At 35.0% G+C, this 27,560-nt stretch overlaps 3 protein-coding genes across 3 annotated transcripts in view; 1 reads left to right on the top strand and 2 right to left on the bottom strand.

Moving 5' to 3' along the window:
• Positions 1–1,456: 1,456 nt before the first annotated feature.
• LOC111502409 (dynein axonemal assembly factor 4) lies at positions 1,457–10,172 on the top strand. Its single transcript, XM_023156488.2, is given in 3 exon segments — positions 1,457–1,886; positions 1,889–2,428; positions 9,903–10,172. Coding segments are annotated over 3 exon segments (1,128 nt in total). The 5' UTR covers positions 1,457–1,540; the 3' UTR covers positions 10,145–10,172.
• Positions 10,119–16,549, bottom strand: LOC111502397 (uncharacterized). The gene is given in 11 exon segments (XM_074176311.1): positions 10,119–10,278; positions 10,281–10,460; positions 10,463–10,666; positions 10,669–10,941; positions 10,944–11,038; positions 11,040–11,112; positions 11,115–11,220; positions 11,222–11,340; positions 11,343–11,542; positions 15,564–16,292; positions 16,347–16,549. Coding segments are annotated over 11 exon segments (2,199 nt in total). The 5' UTR covers positions 16,466–16,549; the 3' UTR covers positions 10,119–10,177.
• A 4,116-nt stretch (positions 16,550–20,665) lies between these two features.
• Positions 20,666–27,560, bottom strand: part of LOC111502384 (uncharacterized) — a 46,483-nt gene continuing 39,588 nt past the window's right edge. Inside the window, exons 13-15 of the mRNA XM_074176316.1 lie at positions 25,216–25,259; positions 22,277–22,462; positions 20,666–20,824 (exon numbers count right to left, since the gene is read on the bottom strand). Of these exons, the coding sequence (XP_074032417.1) occupies positions 20,706–20,824; positions 22,277–22,462; positions 25,216–25,259 (349 nt within the window). The 3' untranslated portion in view covers positions 20,666–20,705. The remainder of the gene's footprint in view (positions 20,825–22,276; positions 22,463–25,215; positions 25,260–27,560) is intronic.

The raw sequence follows: 27,560 nt of genomic DNA on the forward strand, positions 1-27,560 counted from the left end.
AGCAAAGGGTCTAAAAAAATTTTTCACGATATAAATGATTTTTCTATCAGATTTCATTAACTTTCCGTTACTGGCGTATAGAAATTGGACACAGATACTGGTCTAACCTTCAAAAGACACGTCTACAAATTTCACAGCTGTCGGACTATTAGTTTGCGGGAGAGAATATGTTGAGTGAAGGAACTTTTGTTAGTTTGAAGAAAATGGATATAAAGGAATCTCGTGTGTTGATAAAGCATTGCTTTTTGACGAAAAAAATACTGTAGAAGAGAACTCAAAAATATGGAACTCGTCAACTTTGTGAATCAAGTTTTCAATGATAAATTCGATTGCGCTCGCTAAAAAATGGTGTTAATATACAAGCAAATAGTTCAAGGTCATAGCATTCTTAAGTTATAGGCTCAAAAAATCAAAAACCCTTACGTTCAAACAAGTTCAGAGGTTCATATAAATGAAGCGCCAGATGAAAAAAAAATGATAAAAGTTGCTACTACTTTCGAAATATATGGAGCCCGCTCAACGATTATAGACATACAGGATTGCTTACTTTTGCGATTTCGTTAGACACGTCACGTGGTCTCGTGACGTAACAGTTACAGGGCATCTTTACCGGCAGCTGGAGGTTACATATCTTAATGAGGTTCTAGGCGTTATTTCGAATTGGGGTGAAAGTAACCACGCTCAATTCAATGCCACAAAAACCCAGGCATCGGTTTTCTCCAAGTTGATAAATTAATGTCTCCGAACCGGATATAATAATGTTAGGTCAGACAATTCCGCTTTATGCTTCGATGAGTTTGTTGGGAACTGGAATGTACTCCAATATGTCTTGGAACAATGAGTATCTGGAATTACAAAGGCTACTTCTCAAAAGCTTGGAACACTGTTCCGAACCAGAAAACTGTACATATCTTAGCAACTTTTGGTGCTTTATTAAGCTCAGATCAGACCTTCTTTGGAGTATTGTTCTGCTGGATTCCGTCCAGAAAAGAACCATCCGCCTGATTGGAGACGCGATCATCACGTGCAACCTTGATAGCCTGGAACATCGAAGAAGAGTTGGAGATTTGTCTCTCTTTTATTGATACTTTCACAGGAAGCGTCCAACTGACTTGGCACATTTGATTCCACCAAGAGCGTTACATATCAGGAATACGCGACGGACTGTGGCTGCTCATCGTTTTGAGGTTCAACTCAGTACACCTCGAACTTCACTGTTTAGGAACTCTCTCATCTGGAGAACTGCGTTCATGTGAAGTAAACTTGCTGAGAACATTTTTCCAAATCGATTTAATCTCCAGCGATTCAAATCCAATGTGAATCGCTACTTTCGCACAGGTACCGCTCTGATATCGCCTCAAATATTTTCCTGTAGTGCTTGTGTTTTGGCCTTGAAAAAAACGCGGCGCTGTATACTTATTCTCACATAACACGACAAAACTACATCACCATAGAAACTGAATATTGATGAAACAAAGTCCGACGGAAGTTGACACACTGTCTGAACCGTCAGTGAATTAGGATATACTCTGATTCAAGAATGCCCATAATAATCAAAGATTACACGTGGAAACAAACATCTGACAGTATAACAATACAAGTTCCACTGAGGAGCAGAAACTCCCCCAACGTTGACATCATTATTGCGTCGAGATACATCAAAGCTTCTTACGAACAAACGTATTTCGAAGCAATCCTACTTGAACCTATCGAACGAGCTGCTAGTAAATGTACAATCACTCCCACAGAAATAATTTTCGAATTGAAGAAAACTGCAGATGAGGAGTGGAACACTTTGGAACCAGATATACCGAAAGCAGAAAGACTACAGTTGAAAAAGGAACTTCTCGAGGAATTTTACCAGGAAACCCAAAAGGAGTGCGAGGAAAGCTGGGGAAAAACGCTGAGCTGAAACGAGTGGCGGTCAGAAAGCAAATAGAAACGGATACCTTAACTAGAAATACTATAGAAAATATCAGAAAGCACGAGGAAGCTACAGCTCTAGGAGACATCGCAGAATGGGAGAAAAGCATTTCGAGAAACGCAAAATTGCCACACCTGCGGAGAAAAGCAATTAAACAGAAATCTGAAAGGGTCGAAACTTCCGAACCCATACAACCAAGAACCGCCAAAACTCTTCAAATAGAATTCACCCCACGAGAGTTTCCAACTCCCAGCAGGGAGTCGCGTCTAGAGGAGGAAAACGAGTGGTTGACGAAGCAAGCCGAAGCCCGCAGATCAGCTGGGTTCGTTAGCGAAGACATTAGGCCAGAAGAGAGGAACCCTCAGTTCATCAAAGCTAAGGGGGACGAGTTTTTGAAGAACAAGAATTATTTGGGGGCAATTAGCGCGTACAGCTTTGGAATAAAAATCAGCAAAAATTTCGTCGACTTCTATATTTCCAGAGCTGAAGCACATTTTGCAGTGGGTGAGTAGTACGGGGGGATTGTTTAAGAAAAAATTGTGATATAATTTTTCGCTCATTTTCGTTCAGCAATGCCTTAATCTAAATTTTCATTTGTTTTAGTCGAGGTAAGGTGGTTTGGTTTGCAAAGTTCAATTTCAACAGCACCATGATCCAAAATGTTTTTCAATACCAAAAGTCGGAAACTCTCTCAAATCAGAGGAAGTTTCAATGAGCATTCCCAATCATTGTTTTTTCGTCTATACAGGTAATTCAAATTCGACCTGCACCATATTGAGATTTCCTAAACTACAGGAGATACGTCGAAGCTTAAATTAGGGCAAAGTTGCGTTTTTTGTGCTCAACAAAATACCGTTTTGAAACTTGTAAAATTCCAAGTATTTTCGGAAATATTCGGAAAACACTGAAAATCGGTATTTTCGTTTTATTTCTTCCTAGCGTATATGGACAACACAGCTCAAAACCAAAAACACATTTTCATTGATACTCTTTTTCAGCTACACGTTTTCATGTTCAAATTTACTATCCGACGTTTCGTCTTCTGGCAATCATCAACTTTTTTCTTTCTATTATGGGTGCCATATTGTTTTTTCATACAGTGAAATAATGATTCTCATTCTGATTTCATTGATGTATAATTTGTTGTGATTTGCTCTTCTGAAACCACATGTATTAAAAAAACAACTTCATATGAGATGGTCTTGTTGTCAAAACTCATCAAACATCATAAGTTAAATACTCCGAAATATCCTCATTCTCAAATGAAGAAAAACGAGATATGTTGAAACTTCATTATAAATTTGATAGGAATAGTACGAAAACAGCACAAATTTATTTTGAATTATATCCGGAAAGACAACAGCCGGATTGAACATTATTTGGAATTTTGCACGTTGCGTTTCAAAAACCAAAAATGAAGTATGGAAGCAGAATAGAAAATATTAGAAATAATATCCGGGGTAAAATAATTGTTCTTTTCATATTTGAAGAAGTATCTTCTGTATTTTGGGAGATTCCATTTGTTACAAATGTTCCTATCTGATTTATTTATTCTTTTCAAATCAATTTTTTTTTGGCAGCTGCTTTCATCAGAAGCAGATTTCTCCACATCAATCAAAATTTGGATGTCAGGCAATTCCGAACAGGCTGTAGGGTTTATGCCGATCGCACGAAGGCCGGTCTTTTTGAAATCTGATCATTTAGTATACCTACTTATATTCTCTCTCATTATGTGGTTCCAGAATTGAATTTTAATCTTAGTTAACTCTCTTAACTTCATCTTACTCTACAGATACGAGGATGTTGTTTTTCTCAGTCAAAAGGAAATTAAAGTCCAAGGTTTCAAATATAAAGTATATAAGTAGAAAAACGACTCCATGGACAACATAATAAAAAACAACGTGTAAAATCTCATAAAAAAATGTTAAATTAAATTAAATAAAAAAGAAATTGAACAAATAATTCGCCGCAAATTTGACTGTGCTGTTTACTATTTAATTTAAAATCTTATACAACTACAAACGTACCAACTCGGTACAAAATACTTTGTTTTACTTTTTCTTCAGAGAGAGTGATGTATAACTTTAAATTTACGCTCTTTTTCTGTAACTGTATTATGAACTCTAGCTAAACTATCAGCACTAGGAACCCAACATATATAACCTCTTTGCAAATAGGAAGTGGACTCAGACTGAATAATATGTGAACTCTCTCTCAATATCAACTGGTTAGTAAAAAAACACTAACACTCACATAACGACTCTTTGGGTGGTTCATGGTCAACCATAGGTTCCGTTGACCCGGTGTGTCTTCAACAACAACACTTTAATTTCAAACTCCCCTGTACCCAATACCGGTTTATGAGTTCACTAACGATTTTTCTTAAATTCCGTACCACGCACTTACAAACAAAATAACTCCCCTATTTAGGCCACGTTCCTCAGCCTCGAAGACTGAGGGATGAGACCTCCAATCTCGTCTCGACGAGACCGACTTTTTTGTGTTCTCGCAAAAACTCCTAAGCCCTGGCGTCAACAATGCTAGCCACAAAAACCTCATCTCAGCATTTTTTACTTTCCCAAGCGTATGATCTTCGTCAGGATGTAATATATACATTTGTTTAGTCTAGCCAAACTTGTATATGACCACAACGACGCTCAAAGGTCCGACAGTCATAAAGTAGTTCAGCGCTTTTCAACTGGAAAAATATCGATACTGAAGAAACGGAATCGGCCTCGATCTTTATTAATAATGACATTTTACGTTAATTATCACAATGCCAGTTATTACACAATTGTGGGGGTCGAATTTTAATTACCCTGAAGGAGCTTTCAACAGTTTTCACGATACACTCATGCACTATTTCAATAAATATTTCCCTTTCAAAAAATACCACAAGCAATCGAAAAATTAGAAAAAAATTATATCAGATGAAATTCGAATTCCAAGCAATAAACTCCAAGACTTATTCATTCTGAAGCGCTGTCAGCAAATCTCTGAAAAAAATATAGATTTCATAACAGAAACATAAATAACTAGTAAGAACTACAAAAAAAATTATATTTCCATAGTAAAATATTCATTTTCCCAGATCCCTGTAAGGCTACATGGGAGTTATCGAAAAAACAAAAACAACAAAAAAGTTTCACTTTGGTCGAGTTCGAATAACTACAGAACCTACAGAGAACTCAAATATGTGTAACATTTTTTTTGTCCACCTGTTTTTAAAAAATCTGTTTTTCCCGTCAACCAGCTGTCGCACCCCTACGAACGACAACCCTCAAAAGTCGAAACTTATGCGAGCTAAGGATTAACGGGGCCTTACTTTTTTACGTGTGATTCGTAGAAAATGGACTGCTGACACTCCTCAAACAAAAAAATAAATATTCATTTGGTATCGATGGAATTTTCCATTCCTTTGAAAAAATCAATCAACTATATCAATAAACCAGTCACTTTTTTGTAAACATGTTCCTTAAAACCGGACATTTCCACATACCTTGAAAACTGCTAAAATTATTCCAGTCCACGAAACACTAGATGGGCAAAAATTACACAACTATTTTTTTCCAGGAAACCTTTAGAGGTTTGCCCACTGAAGCTTCATATGATATATTGCGCAATATGATTTCGAATAAATTAATTAGAACCAAGAAAGAAAACGTTAAACTTGGGAAGATAGATATCATCAGAAAAGTTGGGAAAGTGCATTTTTCCATGTTTTTGCTATTAGACTGATATACATCAAATAATTTCTAAATTAACCTAGGCAACAGTCGAATACCCATCCAAACTCAGACGCTATATTGCATCCTGTTTTTTCTTCCAACAGCAAAATACATGACCAATCTTTCCATTTGTACATTCAATGTGGGGTAGATGTATAAATTAATATTATTAAGCTGGGTTTTATGTGTGTACGTACAAGTCTCATAGTATGTGATAGAAATCGCACGTTAAAAGGTTAGACCTCGTTAGTCTTCAGCTCGCCAAGTTTCGATTTCTGAGAGTTGTCATTCGTAGGGCGGCAACAGCTGGTTAACGGACATGATTCGGTTTTATGCGGACCAACTCCAAGTAAGTATTGATATGTAATGCAACTATGCAAAAAAATAAAGAAACTCAGTGAATTCCTTTGGCAAATGTAGTGGATTTTGAGATTCGTCCCAAGACATAAAAGCTTGTGCTATTTTTTCACATTTTTTGTATATTCTTTTCCCACTTCATCAATGCAGAGGCTAAGATATATGATGCAATTTGTTTTGGATAGGTAACTTGTGACAATTTTACCAGTCATATAAATCCACGAACTGTTTCTCGTTATCATCATGTAGTTCGACTTGTTTACGTTTATAGTTAATTTTTTTGACAGATGAAATTTCATTTGGGAGTTCACCAGAGCCAAAACCTTCTGCTAAATCTGTCCACTCAATGCAAGACATGACAGCTGGTAGCCCCAGATACGTTTATATTATTATTAAATTATAATCGAATATTCTCGAAATTGAATAATCTTGGTATCACAGGTCTGGCAAATGATCTAATCAAAACTACCTCAATGAAAGAGTACAAATGATTAAAATAGACGGTGTACTGAGCGACTCATTAGAAACTAAATACGGAGTTCCCCAGGGCACAGTTTCAGGGCCAATCCTACTTATATTATATTTGAATAGTTATCCATTGATATTTCTGGAAAAGAGGTCTCATATGCTGATGATACAGCACTAATAATTGATGGAGCAACCCTAGGAAGATGTAATATCTCATACAAGAAACGATATTGACACTATAGTAAATTGGCTTGATGATAGTTTACTGACAATAAATATTGATAAAATATCCTACATTTCATTTTGTAGTAACAGTCATGGTTTTCCCAATGCACAAAACATCAATATTCATTTAACTAGCAGAAATAAGAACATAACTTTGAAAAAATCCAGTTCAATAAAATATCTTGAAATACACATTGACCATAATCTTATTGGAAAATACATATAGACTATCTTTTTAAATACTCAGAGCCCTTTTGTATGTTTTTCGTACACTTGAAAATATACTGAGTATCAATGATTTGCGCAGTATATATTTTTCGTTAGTTCAGTCTCTCTTAATGTATGGAAATCTAGGATGGGGTGGGGTCTATAGTATAACTGTACAACCGCTTATGGTACTACAGAAACGATTTTTCAAAATTATCTATAATTTAAACTTTCGTTTCCCATCGGCACAAATATCCAATATTGTGATCTGATGAGTTTGAGATATCTTTATTTTAAACAATTATTATTATTTATATTTCACAACAGAAATAAGTTCAATAATCATCAACATGGATATGAAACCTGACTCAAAGCGAATAACCTAAATATACCGAAAATGAACAAAGCTATTGGACAAAGATCAATCACATACATTGGACCTAAATTATTCAATCTTGCTCCAGATTATATGAAAACGGAATATGTGTTCAAGTTATTCAAATTTCAGTGATCAAATGGCTCAAAAATGAAAATATAACATTACTATAAACAAATTCTACTAAATTAATGTCTCAATTTTCATATATATTTTTCATCCCTCCCTAGCATTTTGAATACTTTCAATTTAAAACGAGTTTGTATTTTATATTGTAACATTCATTTTTTTAAACGTTTTTAATTAAATTTTTACGTTTTATGTGTTTTTACATTATGTACACGTTTAGACATGATTCTATATTCAATGTGTCTTTTTGTAGTATACTAAGAATATATTTCACTAATTTTTAGGACAAGATAATATTTACAATACTATTTACAAATACAAGCACTAAAATGTTTTGCCCGAGTAACTCAAAATACATTAAACCTTGACCATCTGCAAAGGAAAGAATTTCGATATTGATGTTTCACAGACAAGTTTTCCAAAAACTTAATTGAATCATCAATACCTATGTTTCCTCGTTTTGATAAACCTTCCTTATATCTATAAATTTGAAAGAAAGCTTGATATCAAATTGAATGAAGAAATCATGTATAGATAATGAACCAAACTTAGGTACAGGATGGTTTTGAGTGTCATTCAAAACTTGGTATTTCATTTCAGAGTATTTTAAACCTAGATGATAGAAACCTAACTATGTTTTTCCTCTTGTATGTATAAATCGGGCCTTATTAGTGAATTTGTTTGATGAATTTCCTTTCGTATATTAAATAAAAATTTGAAAATCGGGCTAAAAAACTAAAATCTAGTCGGGATCAACTTTTTTAAACATTTCAATGTGGCAATTTTTGATGCACCTGAGTGTAGAAACCTGAATTCTAACTTCTGACAAAGGTAATTAGTATGCAAAGTGTATGCATATAGAATCTGACAAAGAAACCAGAAACCTGTATTTGAATAATGACAACAAATATACTTCTTTTCTCATTAAACATGTCTTACCAATTCAATAAGAAAAATACCTAAGTGAGTTGCTCATCTTCATAAATAAATAGTATTTTTATTTTCACTGATCACTATTTTCTACTTTTTCTGTGATTCATTATTGCACTTTTATTGCATTTTAAATTTTTGTTATTGCTATTGTAAATGAATATCTCTTCTATCTTGAATATATTTTTCTATTTTTGGAAGATGAAATTAAAGTTGAAAAAGTATGCAACAAATGAATTTTTTTTTTCAATTTCAGAAAAAGATGAAACAATAAAAACTCACTATAAAAAGTACAATTCCATAATAGTAGACACTAAATTCTCAGAAATATAATTACATTAAAACGGAAACATTTTTGTCAAGGTTGTGATTCTATATATTTTATCATGCTCGGCTTTATTGTGAGATCATCAACCAATCTTTCTCCATTCACAACCAAAGTATTATATTGGTCTTTAGTACGCCCTATCATAGAGTATAACACCATCATCTGGAGTCCCTACTACTACATAAGTATAAACAACAATTAGAAAATGTGCAAAATAAATTTCTAAGGACCATGGCATACAACTAGGGTTGGTTATAGGTGAATACAGTTACAGTGAAGTGATGAGTATATTATCTCTGTCGAGTCTTGAGGATAGAAGAACAACTGCGACATTGGTTTATCTATTCAAAATTATATCTGGTCTCATTGATTGTCCGGAAATTCTATCTCTTATCAACTTCAACGTTCCAGAGGTCCACTAGACAAAAAAGTTATTTTTTACACCGTATCACTCAACCAACTATGGTTATCATTCTCCTTTATCTGAAATGTTGAGACTGGGAAAAAACTACTGTGACAAAGTCAATTTTTCTGTGATAATCAAAATACTTTTAAAAAACAAGTCTCTCGCTCATTAGTCATATAAATGTATTTTATTAGTTAATACTGTCTGTTTTTATTGTCTTTTGTTACACACATAAAGGTATTTATAATAATTAGTATAGTATAGTATAAGCTTTTATTGTTACACAGTTTATTGTAAACAAATATTGGGGTTCACCCATAAATAAATAATGAATAAAATTAAATTAAATTATTTCCCCCTTCTGTTTAGTATAATTTGCGTACGCCACTGCAACGTCAGTCATTTCTGAGAATTTAGCACCTACTATTTTGGAATTATCTATTTTAATTATTCATAATCCAATTTATTGCGATTTTTAGGACTGCTTGTGAAAGTGAAGATCACAATAAACCCTAATAGTACGTTTTGGTGTGGAATTCCATCAATAATCAGAGAGTTCCATTCAACTGATGAAATAATAATTGCAATATTTCATTTTACAAAATTTCTCTCATATGTAATATTGACCGACACCAAAATATCAGACCAAGTGGGTCAGTAAATACATCCAGCAATATCTAATGCCTAGTCAACCACTATAAAAATGTTTCAAATGGGTCAATAATGAACAATAATGAGATGGTCAACAATCAAAATTGAAATATTGCCATTTTTTATTGGAAAATGTTTTACCTACTAACTCCACTGATTGTATTCCTTTCAAGGCAACTTTCACAAAGTTCTCCAAGACTGCAGCTCTGCTATAGACCTTCTGAAGCCTGAATGTGCTTCAAATTTGAAAGAGAGGGCACAGTGCATAGGAAGAAGAGGTGAAGCATTGTGCAAGCTTGGGATGAAAAAACAAGGCACAGACGAGTTGAAATTCAGCTTGAAACTAATGAAAAATGATCACTTTCAGAATGTTTTGGAAAAGAATCATGTACAACTTAAACTATTTATTAATTAACATCTTAATATTAAACACTCAACTTGCATTATTTTATTTACTTTTGGCTGGTGCGATTTTTTTCAAACCTAAGGAACTGAGCAGAGCCTTCGGCGAAGGATCTCGACCGCGAAACTCTCTGAATATTTGTCCTGATGAACACTTCCTCCTAACGCTAAGAAAGAGTTTCGATACCTTTTACCTACTTCCACAATTTTTTTCTCATCACCTTTAACTTCATGGAAGGCACTATATACATCGGCGGCTATCATCCTTGACCAAAAATGAGAATAATACGCTGCGCCCCATTCATCACAAACTATCTGAGAAAACGATAGGGATGTGAGTCTATTTTGTGTAATGGGAAACACCTGTATTGGGGCCACAATTTTTTCACTATGTCTAACCAAAAGTCTTTTGTAGAGTGTAGTTCCAAGTCTAACGATGACAAGTACAGTTCACGTGATAAATCAGTACCAGCCATGTGTTTGTTCACGTTCAATACCGACTGATACATCTTCTCTGGCAACTTTTCCCCAGTTCATGATGAGAGGTTATGCTATCCATCACGTCTTTGTCGAACAGCCAGTGGGACAATACGTGTCCACTTACCTCTACAGCATCCCATTCGATGTTTGATAATCCGGAAACTTCTAAATAATTCGTACGTGTTAATAAATGCTGCAAAGCATGTCCGAACTTGCTGAACAAAGCCTTGACTTCCTTAAACGATAAACATGGTGTCTTGTTGTCCACAGGACAGTCGAAATTGAATATGAGAGCAGCTAGTGGGTTTCTTTCAGTTAAAATGCTTCTATTTGAACGCCAATCATAAAACCATTGTTTTCTATCTTCATTCTCTGCTCACTCCTATCGTAAGGATCAAAGTAGAATCCAGCTACTGGAGCGCTTGTGGGGCTCGAAAATATCATAGAACTTCACATCCTTATGCCACTTCGAAATGCCTGGCCTCTGCTTTATGGTTAATCGAACAGCTTTTCGCACAACTTGAACAAACCTTCCAATACAACGTTGAGCTGAAAATACTTCTTCAATTCATCATCGCTGTAACCGAACTCACTCTTTTGTTGCTTTCTCTCTCCAGTAAGGCACATCCCACAGTTCTAACTTCTCATGTTGAAACCCTCTTTGTGCAGCGAATTCATGTAAATTCTTCAACTCCTCTTCCTGAGCAGGCCTTGCTCTTTCCAACAACCCGAGATTACATTTTTCACCTCCGACACCTTACCAGCCATCTTTGTTTCCATCGACATATCAGCATAAGTTTCATACCCTAATATGTTGGCAATATCACGCTTTATGTACCTTATCTCGTCCAAATTCAAACCAGTCCTTAATTCTCTCTCTCCATAGTTGGATCCTCTTCCGACCAAAGCTTGCCACATATTCCATCGCAACCTGTTAGAAATGACTATTAGCTTTTGTTCATTCATAATCAACAATCAAATGGAATAAATTCATTAATTAATGAATGTGTGCAGACACATCGACTGGTATTTTTTGGTTGAACATTTCTGTAAAAATTTTTTTTGACTTGTAAGTGGACAATATTAACTTTATTTCAAGTACCATACCATGTATATTAATCAATGAATATCATGTACATGTCCTATAGCTATCTTCCATTAATTTTGAAAATATCAAGTATTTTCAGAGTCATTGCAGAAATTTATTACATTACATAAAGTTACTAAAACACACTTGATACTTATTTTCCACATATTAGTAAAACACACTTGAAAGTTTACAAAACCCGACAAGTGTTTCGCTATACAAAAGCCGCTTCAGACGTCACAATATTGTTTAAATAAATTCTTTGTCATGCTTTTACAGTAATTTGAATCACTATGACTAATTCCACCCGACAAAGGTCGAAATGATGGATTCATTGCCTAACCTGTGTACCTTCATAAGAACAACTCATAAAATTGAAGAATTTTTACCTGGGCCATCATTTTACCTACTTTTAAGATCTATCCTAATTACCAATTTCCTCATTGCAAACTAAATTCAACAAAGGAGAACAATTCAAAGCTATTTGATCATTAAGCAATAATACTGAATTTTTAAATCTATTGATTTCTAAACATTCCAAAAGGTTGACTTTTGAGCCTTTGTCTTCCAAATGCAACATGACCTAATCGTAATTAAACTTGTGCCCCTCTATCAAAAGATGGTTCGCATATGTTCCCATTCAAAAAACTACTTATATGTTCTTTTATTCTTTTGGAAAAGGTTCCACCAGTTTGTCTGATATAAAATGTTGGACAAGAACCACAAGTCAACTTGTATATTTCCAATTTATCAATCACTAAAGTTTCATTTTTATTTGTTTATTATTTGTTGTATAGGCTACGTCCAATTCTTCGTTGCTGAATTGAATACAGGTGATTGTCCGGCAGTACTCCTATGTGATTTGAGCCGTGCAACTGTCACTTATGAAAAACTGGCTTCAAATTTGGGATATTATGGTATAAGGGGTGTTTAACTCAGTTGAATATATTAATTTCTCCAGAAACAGGATCAGTTTCTGTCATTGTAACAGATGAAAATAATAGTACTTTCAAATTTAACTCTGAACGTAGGAACTCCACATTAGGTCTTATCTTGTTTATTCTCTATGTAAATAGCATTGACTCTAGAATTGGAGATATTAAAAACTCTACAATTATGTCTTATTTCACAATGAATAAGAATATTCACCATCAAGATACTAGAACCAAAACCAGTTCCATGTACCAATTGCGAAATTAAAAGTGACTCATTCTGGGCCAGATTACATTGGTCCTAAAATTCAAAATAATCTTGCTGAGTATGTGAAGACTGCAAGCAACTGTATAATAATTTCAAACAAATACTGAAACCATATCTGTTAGAAAGATGTTATTATATAAGTACTAGAATTTTTTCAAAATTCTAATGTCTTGTCTTCTTTCACTATCGCCTCATTTAAGTTTCAGTATCTCTATTTTATTGTCAACAGTTGCCTATACAACTTTATACAGTCTTTGGGCAAATAAAGTATTATTATTATTATTGATATTATACATTAATACAACATTACTTAATAGTTTTTGAGTGTGTTGCAGCAAATGTGTGTTCAAAAAATATTTTTGTTGAATGTGGAGAGACAGATTATAAGACATGCAAGTATGTCTAGATCATTCGAAAAAATTCAAAAATTCAAAAATATACATTTTGAATAAAAAATTACATGACATAACATGTATAAAAATACCAGTCTTCAGACATTTTGTCGAATACTCTGCCATAATATATTATTGAATGTATTTCACTTGACTCATACACAATGTATATTATATATCTTTGAAATTACTTGTTAAATGTAAAGTAAGAATTTTAGTATTATCCAGTATGTTGAAAATGTTATATAGTGGAAAAAAATGATAAATGACAAAGAAGTCAAAATGTGAAATAAAATCCGTATTGAAATTTTTTTTCAGAACCTGTTTGAATTGTAGACAATCGTAAGTTAAATAATAATTGCTTTAATTGTTAAACTACTAATTCTTTTTGGGAAGTATAATGTATTATGTATCATGAAAGATGTAGAAAAGTACCCTGTTGAATGAAATTAATAGCTAGTAAACCTAGTGATTTATTGATATATACTGCAAACTGGTCCCTCAGATAACTTATACATAAGTTATCATAAATTGTTGGATTTAGCCGTTACTATGTGGGCATATAATTGAAATTTAGGATTCAGGAAATAGGGATATAGTTGAAATTTGCTACGGTTATTTGAAGTAATAAGGCGCTTATTTAGCCCTAACTAGATTGAAATTATAAGGTTCGGTGGAGTCTCAGTGGCTACCACAGCCAACAATATTGGAAAAAAAGTACACCACTGACTTGTAGTTTTTCATTTTTTTAGAATAATCAACCAAAAATACAACTTCTTCGTCGCCTGTGTTTTCTTCATATCTAGCTTCATTTTCAAAAAAATTAAAGCCACTTTGCATATCATGAATACCTGCTTTAGAGACCAGCTGACAGTGATAGTGTTGACATATCAGTGAAAGTCATAGTTGTCAATTAGCAGTGATTCCATTATGACATTATATTTACTAACGCTGAAATGGCTGACATGCACTTCATTTATGTAATGGCAAATGAAAATACGGAGGAAGCATGGAGAATTTAGCAGGATAGAAATCTTAACAGAGTAATACCATGTGCTAAACATTTAGAACGCTACATGCAAGATTATGTGAAACTGGGAGTTTCAATAAAAATGCAGGTAGTGGAAGACTAGAAACTATAACAACGCCTGAACTAGAAGCTATACTTGATGCGATAGAAGATCCTTCAAATAGTACCAGGAAAATTGCACTGCAGCTGGAAGTCAACCCAAAAACTGTATAGACCTCCTACACCCATATAGAGCTCCCAACTGGCTGCAGCTCCCAGCTGGCTGAATCCTCTAGATCTCTATTTGAGGGTTCATCTGAAGGCTCTTGTTTATAAAATTTCTGTACTAGATGTGAATGACTTGAGTAATCGAATAATTGACAATTGCAACGTCATAAGAAATACTCTAGATATTTTAGTGTCAGACAATCAATGATTGTTTTTATAAGTGATTTTTTTTCGGGAAAACAAAACTTGATATGAAGAAAAAGTTGTTATTTTACTTGCTTAATCTAAAAAAAATGAAAACTACAAAAAAGTTAGTGACATTATTTTTTTCAATATTGTGGGCACTACTAAAATCTACGGTATGGAACCAAATCAGAAAATGGGTTGATGAAAAACAAAAAAAAAATACTGGGTGAATACACCTGCAAATACACTCAAGAAAACTAGGTGAGACACTTAACAAACTAATAAAGGGAACAGGACAGTTAGAATTAATGAAAAAATAGGAGGAATAATGTAATAAGCCTATGAAATGAGGCTGAAGACTTGGAATAAATGAACAAGTCAAACAGTTTCGAAGTAGCATAAAAACAATGCAACATTCAAACCTCCAAAAAATACAGAGATACCCTTCTATTTTTTTTGAGTAGTCACAATTCTAGCGAGTTTATTAGCACACAAACCTCTATCACACAAGTTACTGACTAATTGAACTTTTCACTGGTTTATATTACGCAGAAATTTTTTGGGTGAACTTTTCAGTTTGATTGTATCACTCTTTCAGACATATGATTGATTCTATTATAATATTGTTCGTATTTATGTTTACATCTATTACATTATTTTGTATACTGTTTTATTCATTCAAATTTTGAATTTCTTACATAATTTTACTAGACTTGGTTTTGCATTTACTTGTGTTTGATGTGATAATACCTTGTGAGTGGAGTTGATAGACATTATGGTTGTTTGGAGCATGAAATAGGGAGGGCAACTCTATATTTTTTTCTGATATTCGAACAGAAGTATTCTCAACAGTACCTGACGATCAGAGCAATATTCCATGGCCGGCATGTAGACGTGAGGCTGTAGTGTCAGTTTCCAAGGTCCTTTCATAGGATAACAGGGATCAGTAGACGTCACTTTCAGTAAATCCACAGGAAAGTCCCGAGTTATCGTTCCGTCCGTCACCATATGGGAAAACATCTTGGTGGATATTTCCGTTTTACGCCTAAACTCTTCTTTAAGTTTGTTGAAAGTATTGGTATACTCAGTCAGGATAGTTTTCCCTCGAGCATCAAGTTCTAAACCGTTCAGTTTACCTTCAATGGCAAATTTTTGTAAAAGTCTAACTTCTTCGCTACTGTACTTTTTGCCATTTTCTTTAGCAAACTTCACAGCATTGTAAATACCACTCTGAGTATACTTAGAAGCCCTCGCTTTTCTTGCCCTTTCATGAATTGCCAGGTAGCTGGAAGTGGGCATCAAAGTATTGTTGCCAAAGTATAAAGTTTTAGACAGACCCCAAGTGAAATCTAAAGGAGCAGTAAGACGTTCCAAGGGCTGGAACATCTCTTTGAATATGTCTTGAGATAGATTAGCATTCAGAGATTCATCTAACTTTTTGACTCCTTCCTCAAACTCTAAGGTCTGCTTTGCAATTGCTGCCATACAATTTTCGATCAAAATATTTTTGAACTCTGGTAAGCCGTCACTCGAGATGAAAATATTACTATCAGGTGCCTCCTCTCCAATTTCTGGGATACTGAGAAATATATAAATTCACAAAGAGATACTTACATAACCTCAAAATACTTACAGCACGATATATCCTCTTTGAGATACATTGGAAATAGGGATATTTCTTCGTGAAAAACGACTTGAAGACAAAAGTAATCGGAACATCTTCCAAGATTTCTTGCAAAATGCAACATTCATTTTTAACTTTTCAAATAAAACATTTCATTTTTAATTTATATACACAACACACAACCATAAATACATAATGTATCAGTGCTGCCAATTGTCATTATCACCAATAATGTAGTGAAAAAAATTTAGTGAGCCCTGTGATGATTGTTGGGTACTGAAATATTTATAAAAAATATGTATTTCAAATATACCTACATGAAAAAATGTTAATATGACTTTCATATAATAGTAACTAGTAAACTAGCTTGTTGTTACAATATATTGCTAAGGACCATAAATTAAAAATGTCAATAATAAATCTGTCAATAGGTACCTATAGGTATATAAACTCCATCATCGATATCATATCAATTAATTCATTCATTTTTGGATGTTTCTTTCAATAACAAATGAGAAAAACATTGGTGCGCTACTCGCTGACAGCTGATTTTGAAATACAATTTTGTCAGTTTTCATGATATTTATTCTTCAAGCAAGTGTTTTACTACAGTATTTTCAATAAGAAAGAAATTAAAATTATTAATTGAGATTAAATGTCATGAACATTGTGTAAATTTAAATCTAACAGGAGAGAATTTTATATATTTACTGACCCTTGACCCTTGAGACATACTAAATATACATGGGCTAAATGCACAGATAAATGCACAATTCAATTATAAAATATAATAATATAATAAACTAACTGTGACAGATGACGTGATAGTACGCCGCAAGGCGATTTTGCTTCATTTGCAGGATGCTGCTCACTTTCACTTTCCTAATCATCACTATCGGATACATTTTATTTTCAATTATTTTTAAAAATTATTCATTCAGAAATACAGGTTATGTATACTGTAGTAAACACAATTGAATATACTATAGGTATTCGTACTCAATGAGACAAGAGAGATAGTGTAACGAAGAAACAGTAAGAAGAGAATCGCACAGTCGCTTGCGTATGGCGATCTGTCGCCACGGCATACATTGTCACGCCAGCAATCGGTTTTACGTGCGGCTATACATCTTTCACATCAGAAAGGAAAGTGATGAGCGGAATTGAATACCAAGAATTAGAAAATTATTACATTGATTCATGTTATAAAATATCTAATTCAATATTCCAGTGTCGTCAATTCAGCAAAGCTAATATTTCAGCAATGGATAGAGTGAGAGAACAGGTATATGTAATTAGGAGAGAACGACTGCATTTTGAAAGTGAAGCCGTTTAAAAAATATCAAATCTTTTTTTAAAGTCATCTCAGACTTAGATCACTAACTTCTAGATGTATTAGGTAGTTTCAAAAGTTTTGTTGCTTTCAATGAGTCTACTTTAAACTGTAATATCTCAGTGAATACTTATTCAATTCATTCAAAATAGTCATTTGAATCGGTGATCTTTTGCAAACGTAACACAGTTCGATCAATTCCGTCAGCATTGAAATCATTTACTTGGGATTCGATGAAGTCAACGAAGGCCGTTTGTGCCTCGTCTTGATTGGCGAAGGTTCTACCGGTGAGAAAGTTATCGAAGTGGTTGAAAAGATGATAGTCGGTTGGCGAAAGATCTGGGGAGTAAGATGGATGAGTCAGAACTTTGACTCTCAATTTGTTTGATTTTTGTTTGGTGATTTGTGATTTGAACATATGACATTGAAATGGACAAACTTTTGAAACAACCTTATACATATTAAACTAACAATGGTTTATAACACTAGCCCTTATATAGCACCCCTGTAGGTGATAATAGAGGTACTTGGCTTGATTGAGTACCTGAATATACAATGCGGATGTGCTAATTTGAAAACCGGTTTTCATATGTTGCGTATCTATAGGCTAGCTTGGCTGATAACATTGTTGGACAAGATGTATAAGGTTTCTTTGAATTTTCTCCTAAACCAGTGTTCCTCCCTTTGTATGATCTCAGCTTGGGACCACTCGATGTTGATGGGTCCGAGCATACTCTGCTATTCTTGATTTTCTGGTTTCCCCTAGCTGTGTGTTTGTGCTTGGCAATGCGAACTTTCAATGGCCTCTTAGTTTCTCCGATATAGGATTTTCCGCACTCACATGGTATCCGGCGGTAAATGCAATTATTGGAATCGCAGTTCGCGTTTGGTGGCCTGGTTTTCGTGAGGCTGCTACGGATAGTGATTCTGGATCTCAAGCAGGTTCTGATGGCGTACTTGAACCAAATTCTTCTTATTCTTTTCGATAATCATCTGATGTAGGGAAGTACAAGTACTCGTTGTGACGGCTTCTCTTATTCTTTGCGAGGATTTTTCTGTCTTTTAGACAAAGTCTGTTCCACCATTGCTTTGAAGTAGCCATTTCGTTGAAGATCATTTTTGATGTCCAGTTCCTTCTCGAGACCTTCCTTTGTATTACAGAGCCCGAAGGCACGGTTTAATAGAGTCTTGATGATTCCTCTTTTAGTTGATTGATGGTGGTTGGATTCGTGGTTCAGATATTGTCCCGTATGAGTGGGTTTTCGGTAAACAGATATTTCCCACAGAAGTGTCGGTCCTCTTTACCAATACGTCTGAGGATGGCAATTTGTTGTGGACTTCCTTCTCCACTGTGAAAACGATGAAAGGTCTCACGCTGTTGATGTGTTTTAGGAAGGCGTCTAGTTCAGTATTCCCATGGTTCCATATTATAAAGGTGTGGTCAATGTATCTCAACCAGACTCGGGGTTTTTGTGGGCTTCTTCAATGGCCAGAGTTTCAAACCACTCCATTTATATGTTGACCATAACTGGTGAAAGTGGCGATCCCATCGGCAGTCCCTCATCTTGTGTAAAAAATACGTCCTTCAGTTGGAAATAACAGTTTCGTACATATCATTCCATGATCACTTCTATAGGTAAGTTCGCTCTCTTTTCCAGGTCCCCGTCTTCAGATAGCTTCCTCTGTCGTATGATTTGGAGTGCTTTTTTTTAGTTAAATTGTCGAAATCTCATTTTATGACTTTGAACGTATGATTTGTTTAACAGAATCCTTTGTGATTGAAAAAAAATATTGGAACAATTAAAGTCTCACACATATAATTAACTTGATCGTGAAAATGAAATCGGTAAAATTGTTTTGAAATTTTTATTCTCACATAAAATGAATAACTTGGTATTCAAGAGTGATGAACATTATCCATTACCGTAGACGTATACTTTGGATATTCCCTACTTTTTTGGTACCTTTATCTTATTCTCTGAATATTTATTTTGGTTTACTTGATACACGGGATGAAATAATCAAGAACTTTCATTAGAATGTCACGTGGAGTCGGATATCTCCACCATTTTGTAAGAAAAGAGTGTTATCGTTTTCAAATGGACAAGTCGGATTCAGAGAATCAAATAGTTTCAATGAATATATCGAATCACTGACTCTTCTGTGCCACAAAAAGTACCTACGTGATATGTGACACAGAACAAGAATTAAACATTTTCTGTTGAAAAACCCATTGAGTGATCAAATGCGTCTAAAAATCCAAGGTTTGTTCGAGCCCTGTCTAGAATCTATATCCATGGTTTCCACAAAGCAGTTGAGTCATATTTGCATGAGTAGCAACTATAAAAGCTGTAAAATTTGACAGATATTACGGTTCTAGCAGCAACTGCTATTCAGTAACTCAGAAGTCAGTTATTAGGTTCACATATTTTTTCATAAATTCATAAGTACAAACAGTTCCTAGTTGGAAATTATTGTACCAAACTGTGAACCTTTTTTTGAATGACTTATAAATATCGAAAAATTGCCTAGTCTAGTCTGCAAAAACAGAAAAATATGTTGTGGTCCATCACAAATTATGTTTTTGTCAGTAGCAGAGCATTTTTTCATTTTTTTTTAAATCATTTCTATTTGATATTCTACTGAAATTTAAAAACGACCAGTACCGAAGAAATTAATTTCTTCAGACATTTAATTTTTTTAAGCTTCCACCAAATTTCAGTTTGGTCCGAAAACTCATTGAATATTCAATAAAATATATAACAATAAATGGGAAATGACATACTTTGCTGCAGTTGAGATCCACGGCTTTAAACCTTTTCATGAGCAGTAAAATTTATGTGGCACCTGCGTTAACTCTCGATGTGAGTTTGCGCAGGTGTAGTAAGAACTCTCTTACTCATGAAAAGGCAGCTATATAAAAAATTATGTAATTTATTCCGAAATAGCAAAACATTTCTCATCATTCACATATCATCGATAATAAAAAAATGGATCCAAGAAGACAATTACATTTTATTAGGTATAAAATAACTTTACTGATTCTCACAAATATCGTTATGACAGTTGTAGTTTTCACATTGGTCTTCGTAGCCGGACGGATCATCAAACATCAGGACGTCTTCAAGAGCTCTAGGAGGTTTACAAACAGTAACTACAAAAGAAATATGCCTTGAGTCATTATTATTCAATTTGATTTCATTGATTCAATCTGATTGTTAGGTTGTGAAAGATCGAACGTTTCAACCAGTTCGATAAGTATTTAAAAATGAATGTAAACTCAAAGTTGATTTTCTTCATGAAAACTATTTTTTGAAACATCTAAATTTGAACAGTGATGATGTGAAATTTTTGACACCAAGTATATGTTTCAACGTGGAGTGTGGAAAACTGTCATACAAAAATGAAGAGACCTTGAGATTTACTAGCATATGCGTTCTTAGCATTGTTATTCTAATGTTACTTCAGTAACAAAATGTTACTTATCGGCCAATCATGTTGCTGAATTACTTTTTTCTTCATTTTGTTATCTTCTGAAGACATTCCTGCTCTTCAATTTTATAATTTTTCGGTGGAAATATAAATTTTCATCACAGTATTTTATCTTGGTTCTGTCACGACAGAATCATAGATGAATACTTCAGGAAAGATACTTCCATTTGCCATCACTTTGATTTCGAGGGACAAGTTTCTGTGGCTTATATTTTGTGTTGGTGGTGATGAATGTCACTTTTCGCGCTAAACTTAAATTATTTGAAACGTATCTTATATATAATTTGATTTCGATTGAGCAATTACAACAATTTCATCTCGATAGGTTGTTAGGCCAATATTTTATTCAAACAATCTTTATTTCATCATGTTCATGTCCATTAACAACTCCATAAACTTTTTTATTTGATAATAATCATCTTCAAAATTGCCGTCTATCAAAAAAGGTCATTGTTTCTGTTCTGTGTCCTTTTATGACATATTCTGTAGTTTTGTGGTGGTCAAAGAACATATAATTTCATGTGCCGGTTTTGTGATGTTTATATCTATCTCTATTGTATTCCATGTAATGTTCATTATAATTTTCTATGAATGTTACTTTTTGCCACATAAATATGTGTTACCAATTTATATTTATGGTGAAAATTATTTATTGTACACCACAAAATTTTTTCGAGTCGACGGTAATTACATGAAAGTTAAAAGGTTAGGTGAAGTAAATCTCTATGACTATCTTTCGGATATTTTAAGTTTATGCAAAAATATACTTTGAAGAATCACGGCAATGCATTATTTTTTTCCGAAACATCAATAAAAATAAAAGCAGATGCTCAAAATGGAAACCTAGACTTGCAAATCAAGAATTAATTCTTCTTCTCATCGATTTACACACTTTCAAAAGGAAGAAACTACAAAAAAGTGTGAATGTAAATCTACAAGGAACGAGAGGTGTTCCTATTTATTATGAATTCACTGATTATGATTCCTCATTCCGTTGGCAAGTGAAAATCGGTTGGGAAGTGGGGAATTTTACGCCGCCCAACCACTCTCGCCTGTCCAATGTTAGTCCTATACGTAATATGGGGGCCCTGAATTCACTACACAATAGACTTACCTGCTCTTTGTTGCACGACTTGGATGGATCTGAACGGTTGTTGACTTGCCATAGTACGACCACTGTCATTGAGTTGTGAGGAGCCTCTGTGTGAGTACTGAGATTGATTGGTACTTGGTGATGTCTGCTTCTTTTTGAGTTTTTTATACACACACTCCACTTCTATTGGTCTCATTTGAGAAAAATCTGTTGAAATAATAGTGAGTCAAATGGAACTGCTTTGAAGATACTTGTTAATTTTCTATAAAAGTCCTGTTAATGTATGAAAGAAGTATTTGATAGTCGGCCATTTACAGGTAGAACTAGAACCTCTCACGTAGGACGAATCTAATACAAATACTGCTTTCAGACCAGAACTGCAACACCTTTCACGAATTCTCATTGGCCAAACGGTAGTATCATTCGGATATGAACAGAACAGTAAATTTTCTAATAACGACAACTGGGTTGGTATCTGGAAAAGTATTGCAGCCAGTATGAAGACGAGTAACTCGGTGAAAAATATTTTCTGAAGCTACAACGGCATTACATGATCTAATCAAAAATCATCGAAAGTGTACTTTATATTTCTTGTAGAACTGCTTCTTTAGGTCCCACATGATGAAGAAAACATATTGAATTTAGGGTTTCAGTGTATGGGGTTCCTTTTGATGAGTAAATTGAGGAAGGGCAGTTTTCTGTTTTCTTTCATTTTGATAGTGAATTGAATGCGAGGGTATAAAGAGTTCAGGAATCTCACGATGTTGTTAAGTTTTTTTTTCCATGGGGTCAGACAAAGGAAAAGTATCGAGAGAAAAAATTATGCATACAGTTTACAAAATTAAAACAACAATATTCTCATTTTAACTAATTTTTACCGAGGCCAAAAGACGAAATTTCTCTTCAGATACCTCTTGAAGTATCGAGTCCGAAGAGAGGTGAAGAAGAGAGGAGAAGTCATCCTACTGTTGAGGTAACAGGATTGGCCAATCAGGAAACTTGTCGCCTAAGAAATAGACGACGTAGGAAAACATCTTAAGACATCCGAATATCAACTGAGATGTTGTCGAAACGTTGGCTTTTTGTGGTGATTCAATCCGATCTTTCGACCATTGGATACCAACGTCACCATACCACGTATCAAAAAAAATTCTCTTCGATGAAACATCAGAGTCACATCATACGACATGTCTCAAAAAAGTAGAGATCACCCGTGGGTGGGACTACCTATCGTGCGCGTCCCCAGCTGGCCGATAGGAGAACGGCCAGAGGACTGGCGGTCCTGGTCAGTGGCAGAAATAAGTAGGGTGAGAGGAATCAAAACTCCCCAAAAGCCTTCGCGAAACATACCGCCGTGGACCAGGCTACCCAAGCTAAAGTGTAAGGAATCGTGCCGACAGCTGAATGTAATCAGCTCACCTCTGGTAATGCGGGGCTATGCCAAAAGTGACCAACTCTTCCCTTGATACTTGTGGGGACACACATGAATGAAACAAACATAAAAACAAACACCACAAAAACAAAAACCGATCCCGAGACTGGACAGAAGTGCTCATCTCAATCTAAGGTGGTGGCTGGGGATGAACATCAATGTCCACCCTAATCTACCGCTCGGAATGAGGCTGGACATAGCAGATCACCTCGTGCAGCAATACAAAGGCCAAGGCGTAAGCGGAATTGCGGCGCCGGGGCTAAAAGGAGAAAGAGAGCGAAAGAAGCAGGAGTGGCAGTAAATATAAGTGCACCCCCTTCTCCTCCACTCCATCTCCAACAGCATGGGCACTTCCTGCGGCGGGCGCCAAGAGCTCCGCCTCGAATAAAGGCAAGGAACCGGCTGCCACGTAGGGAACCCTCAGAAGGTTGAAGAAGCCGCGCAATGACCGAAATGAATCTTCCAAAACCTTCACGGAGGCCGCCGTGAGACACCTCAAGGTTGACAAAGAGAGTGTGTGTTTGGCGAGTCTTGGTCTATATCTGCTGATATAAAGGAGATGTCTCCTAGTGACCTGTCCACCTTCCTGGAAAGAACAGGATGGACGATCACCTAGGAGGACAACTCCTTGGGAGGATGTAAAATGGGTCACATGTGTCCTAAGTGCTGTGGGCCTATACTCACTCTCCCTACTCTACAGATACAGATAGAGAAGTAGAGACCAATATTTTTCCAACCACAATTTGAATGTCTTGAAAGTGTTCAGGTATTTCTCCAAGTTTCTGTTATAAAATGCAAGTATTTTTCAAAAACTAATTTTTGTGGATTATGAATGCTTATTTCAGATGTTTTTCGGCAAATTGAAATGCTGAGACAGTAAGCCATGAAATGAAGCAATTCAGTCGTCAAATAAAGAACGTCAAGAACTATCTGGATTTTTGAACATTTGAATAGTTTTACAGAAACATTAATAAGTGTGTGGGTATTCACGTCTCTCTCCAAATTGTCAAGACATTTGGAGTTAATGTAAATCTTCGAGTTCACAGTACGGAAAATACTGGTCTCTTCTTGTTTGAGGTATCTCTGACACAGAATTGGATGGTTCTGACTCTGTGTTGTTTCTCAGAAGGAACGTCGGGATATACACGTATTGTGATACAAGCCTGAACTTGTTATGATGGTGACTATTAAAATTGATAGGAAAACCAACTTTTCGTACTGAAAAAAATGTTGATGATGGAATCCAATGAACAAAACGTCGTATGGAAAATTTCTTCGTAACATATCATAACAAACATGAAACATTACAAAAAATATTCCTGCCTCACTTTCATATTATTTTAAATGGATGTTAGAGATTCAACCAACAAAATATATCATTGACAGTTGCAATCTGAAAACGGATTTTCACTGTCCCCCCAAATGATCAAGCTTGTTATTGAAGTTTCACCATTTAACTGAAACACAAGCTAGTTCATGATAAATAATAATGGAATGGAATACTGTAGTATTCCTGATGGTTACTCACCTTTTGGAGCTCCATATAACTGAGATTGATCTGCTTGAGGAAACCTAAGAGAAAAAAAATAACTTAATGATTTCCGAATGCATTCAGGAATGTAAAAAATGAGAATTTTCCATGTGTTTATTGAAAAAGTTGCTAACACCGTATTTCTAATTGATTTGTTGGGAGATATTCTCAATAGTTTATGCTTTGTTGGCGACAGCACAGTTATCTCGTCATTTCAGAACATCAGCTGCAGATGCACATCTTTACCGGCAGCAGGAGGTTGCATATAATAATAAGAATCTAGGGGTAATTTCGAATTGAGGTGGACGTAATCCGGTTCACTTTAATGCCACAAAAATCCAGGCATCGGTTTTCTCCAAAAAGATGAATATATCCGAATCGTATATGATAATGTTAGGCCAGACAATTCCATTTCCTGCTTCGATATGTTTTGTTGGGTGTTTAAATGGACACCAATATGTCTTGACACAATTATGTCGTTGGAGATTTGTCTCTCTTCTAATATCCCATTTTCAAGTTTGAAGATCCATCTGATATTCGGAATATATACTGATTTTCTAAAGCATTTATCGACTTGTGATACAATGCAATGACAGTTGGAAAATATACAGATTTGGTGTGAAATTAACACATTTATGCATCCAAATGTGGAATAGTAATAGTAGAAAAATGTCAGTCATCGAGTACAATTATCGAATATATATTATTTCACTGTCATTGTCACTGTCACTATCAATGTTACTGTCACTGTCACTGTCAATATTACTGTCACTGTCAATGTCACTGTCACTGTCACTGTCACTGTCACTGTCACTGTCACTGTCACTGTCACTGTGACTGTCACTGTCACTGTGACTGTCACTGTCACTGTCACTGTCACTGTCACTGTCACTGTCACTGTCACTGTCACTGTCACTGTCACTGTCACTGTCACTGTCACTGTCACTGTCACTGTCCCTGTCACTGTCACTGTCACTGTCACTGTCACTGTCACTATCACTGTCACTGTCACTGTCACTGTCACTGTCACTGTCACTGTCACTGTCACTGTCACTGTCACTGTCACTGTCACTGTCACTGTCACTGTCACTGTCACTGTTACTGTCACTGTCACTGTCACTGTCACTGTCACTGTCACTGTCACTGTCACTGTCACTGTCACTGTCACTGTCACTGCCACTGTCACTGAAGATCGAGAATAATCGAAGCATTGTGAGTTTATGGTTTTATAGTTCGCAATTGTAGAAATTTTTCAAGCATATCTGCTCTAATTACTCTTCATGTAGCCTAAGTAAGGAAAAAATCAGAATATGGCTCTGTTCTATGGTATTCATTCCAAAATTGCTATAATACATCAACGCCGTTTCCTAAAGTTTATTGACTTCAAATATCATGATATCTATCCTGACAGAGGTATTCCATATGAATCTCTTTCTATACCATTCAATATTGAAAGTCTTGAATTATGCAGAAAACTTGCTGGAATAAGCTTTTTATATAAATTACTGCATAACAATGTGGATGCTATGGATATGTTCTGTGTGCCTTATTTTAGAACTAGAAGTATAGAACTTTTTACAGCCGACTGACCAGAACCAATTTGTACCTCAAGGCACCTATTTGTAGCATTTGCAATAATTTCAATTCCATTTCAAATTTGTGTGATATCAATTTTGATTTCCTAGAATATATTGATGAAACTGCATCTCAGTTTTTCATGAAGAATTTTAAATTTTCCGGAATAGCTTTTTATTTTATTTTATTATATCATATTTTTTGTTAAATCATCTGAAAATGAAACTTTCAACAGGTGATGATCGACTGTATTGCCAAACATGCGCCAAAGTAACTGACTGTTATAAGAAAACAAGTATAGCTGAGACACTAGTCAATCTAATAATAACACGGATGATCTTCAAACATGACTTAACCTCTGACGGAAGCACCAAACTCTTACGAAGGTTCGAAATAAATGAACACTTCAATCTAGCAGACCACTATTATAATCTTGATGTAGTCATTGTTCACTGTGGTTCTGGCGTTGAATCTGGTCATTATTACGTCTTGGTGACAGAAGAAACGTTTAAGTTTGACGCTAGTCGTGTCACTAAGTGTTCTGGCGATGCATTGAATTGAGTGGAGCCTCTGGAGTCACCCTAAATTTTGTTTTTATAAGAGAGAGGATATTGGCAGGTTAAGATCTTCAGATGATGTGGTGCTGCAGGTTTTTCCGAGTTTTTCTGTAGCTGAAAAAGCAAATGCGCCACTGGAATCAATGAAGTCACCTCGGAGCGCCAATCAATTCTTGTTGTTATCTTATAATTTCATAATTTGTATTTTAA

This window comes from Leptinotarsa decemlineata, unplaced genomic scaffold (assembly GCF_025532065.1).
Source record: "Leptinotarsa decemlineata unplaced genomic scaffold, Ldec_3_MD MMD2_tig00001719_RagTag_RagTag, whole genome shotgun sequence".
NCBI lineage: Eukaryota > Metazoa > Arthropoda > Insecta > Coleoptera > Chrysomelidae > Leptinotarsa > Leptinotarsa decemlineata.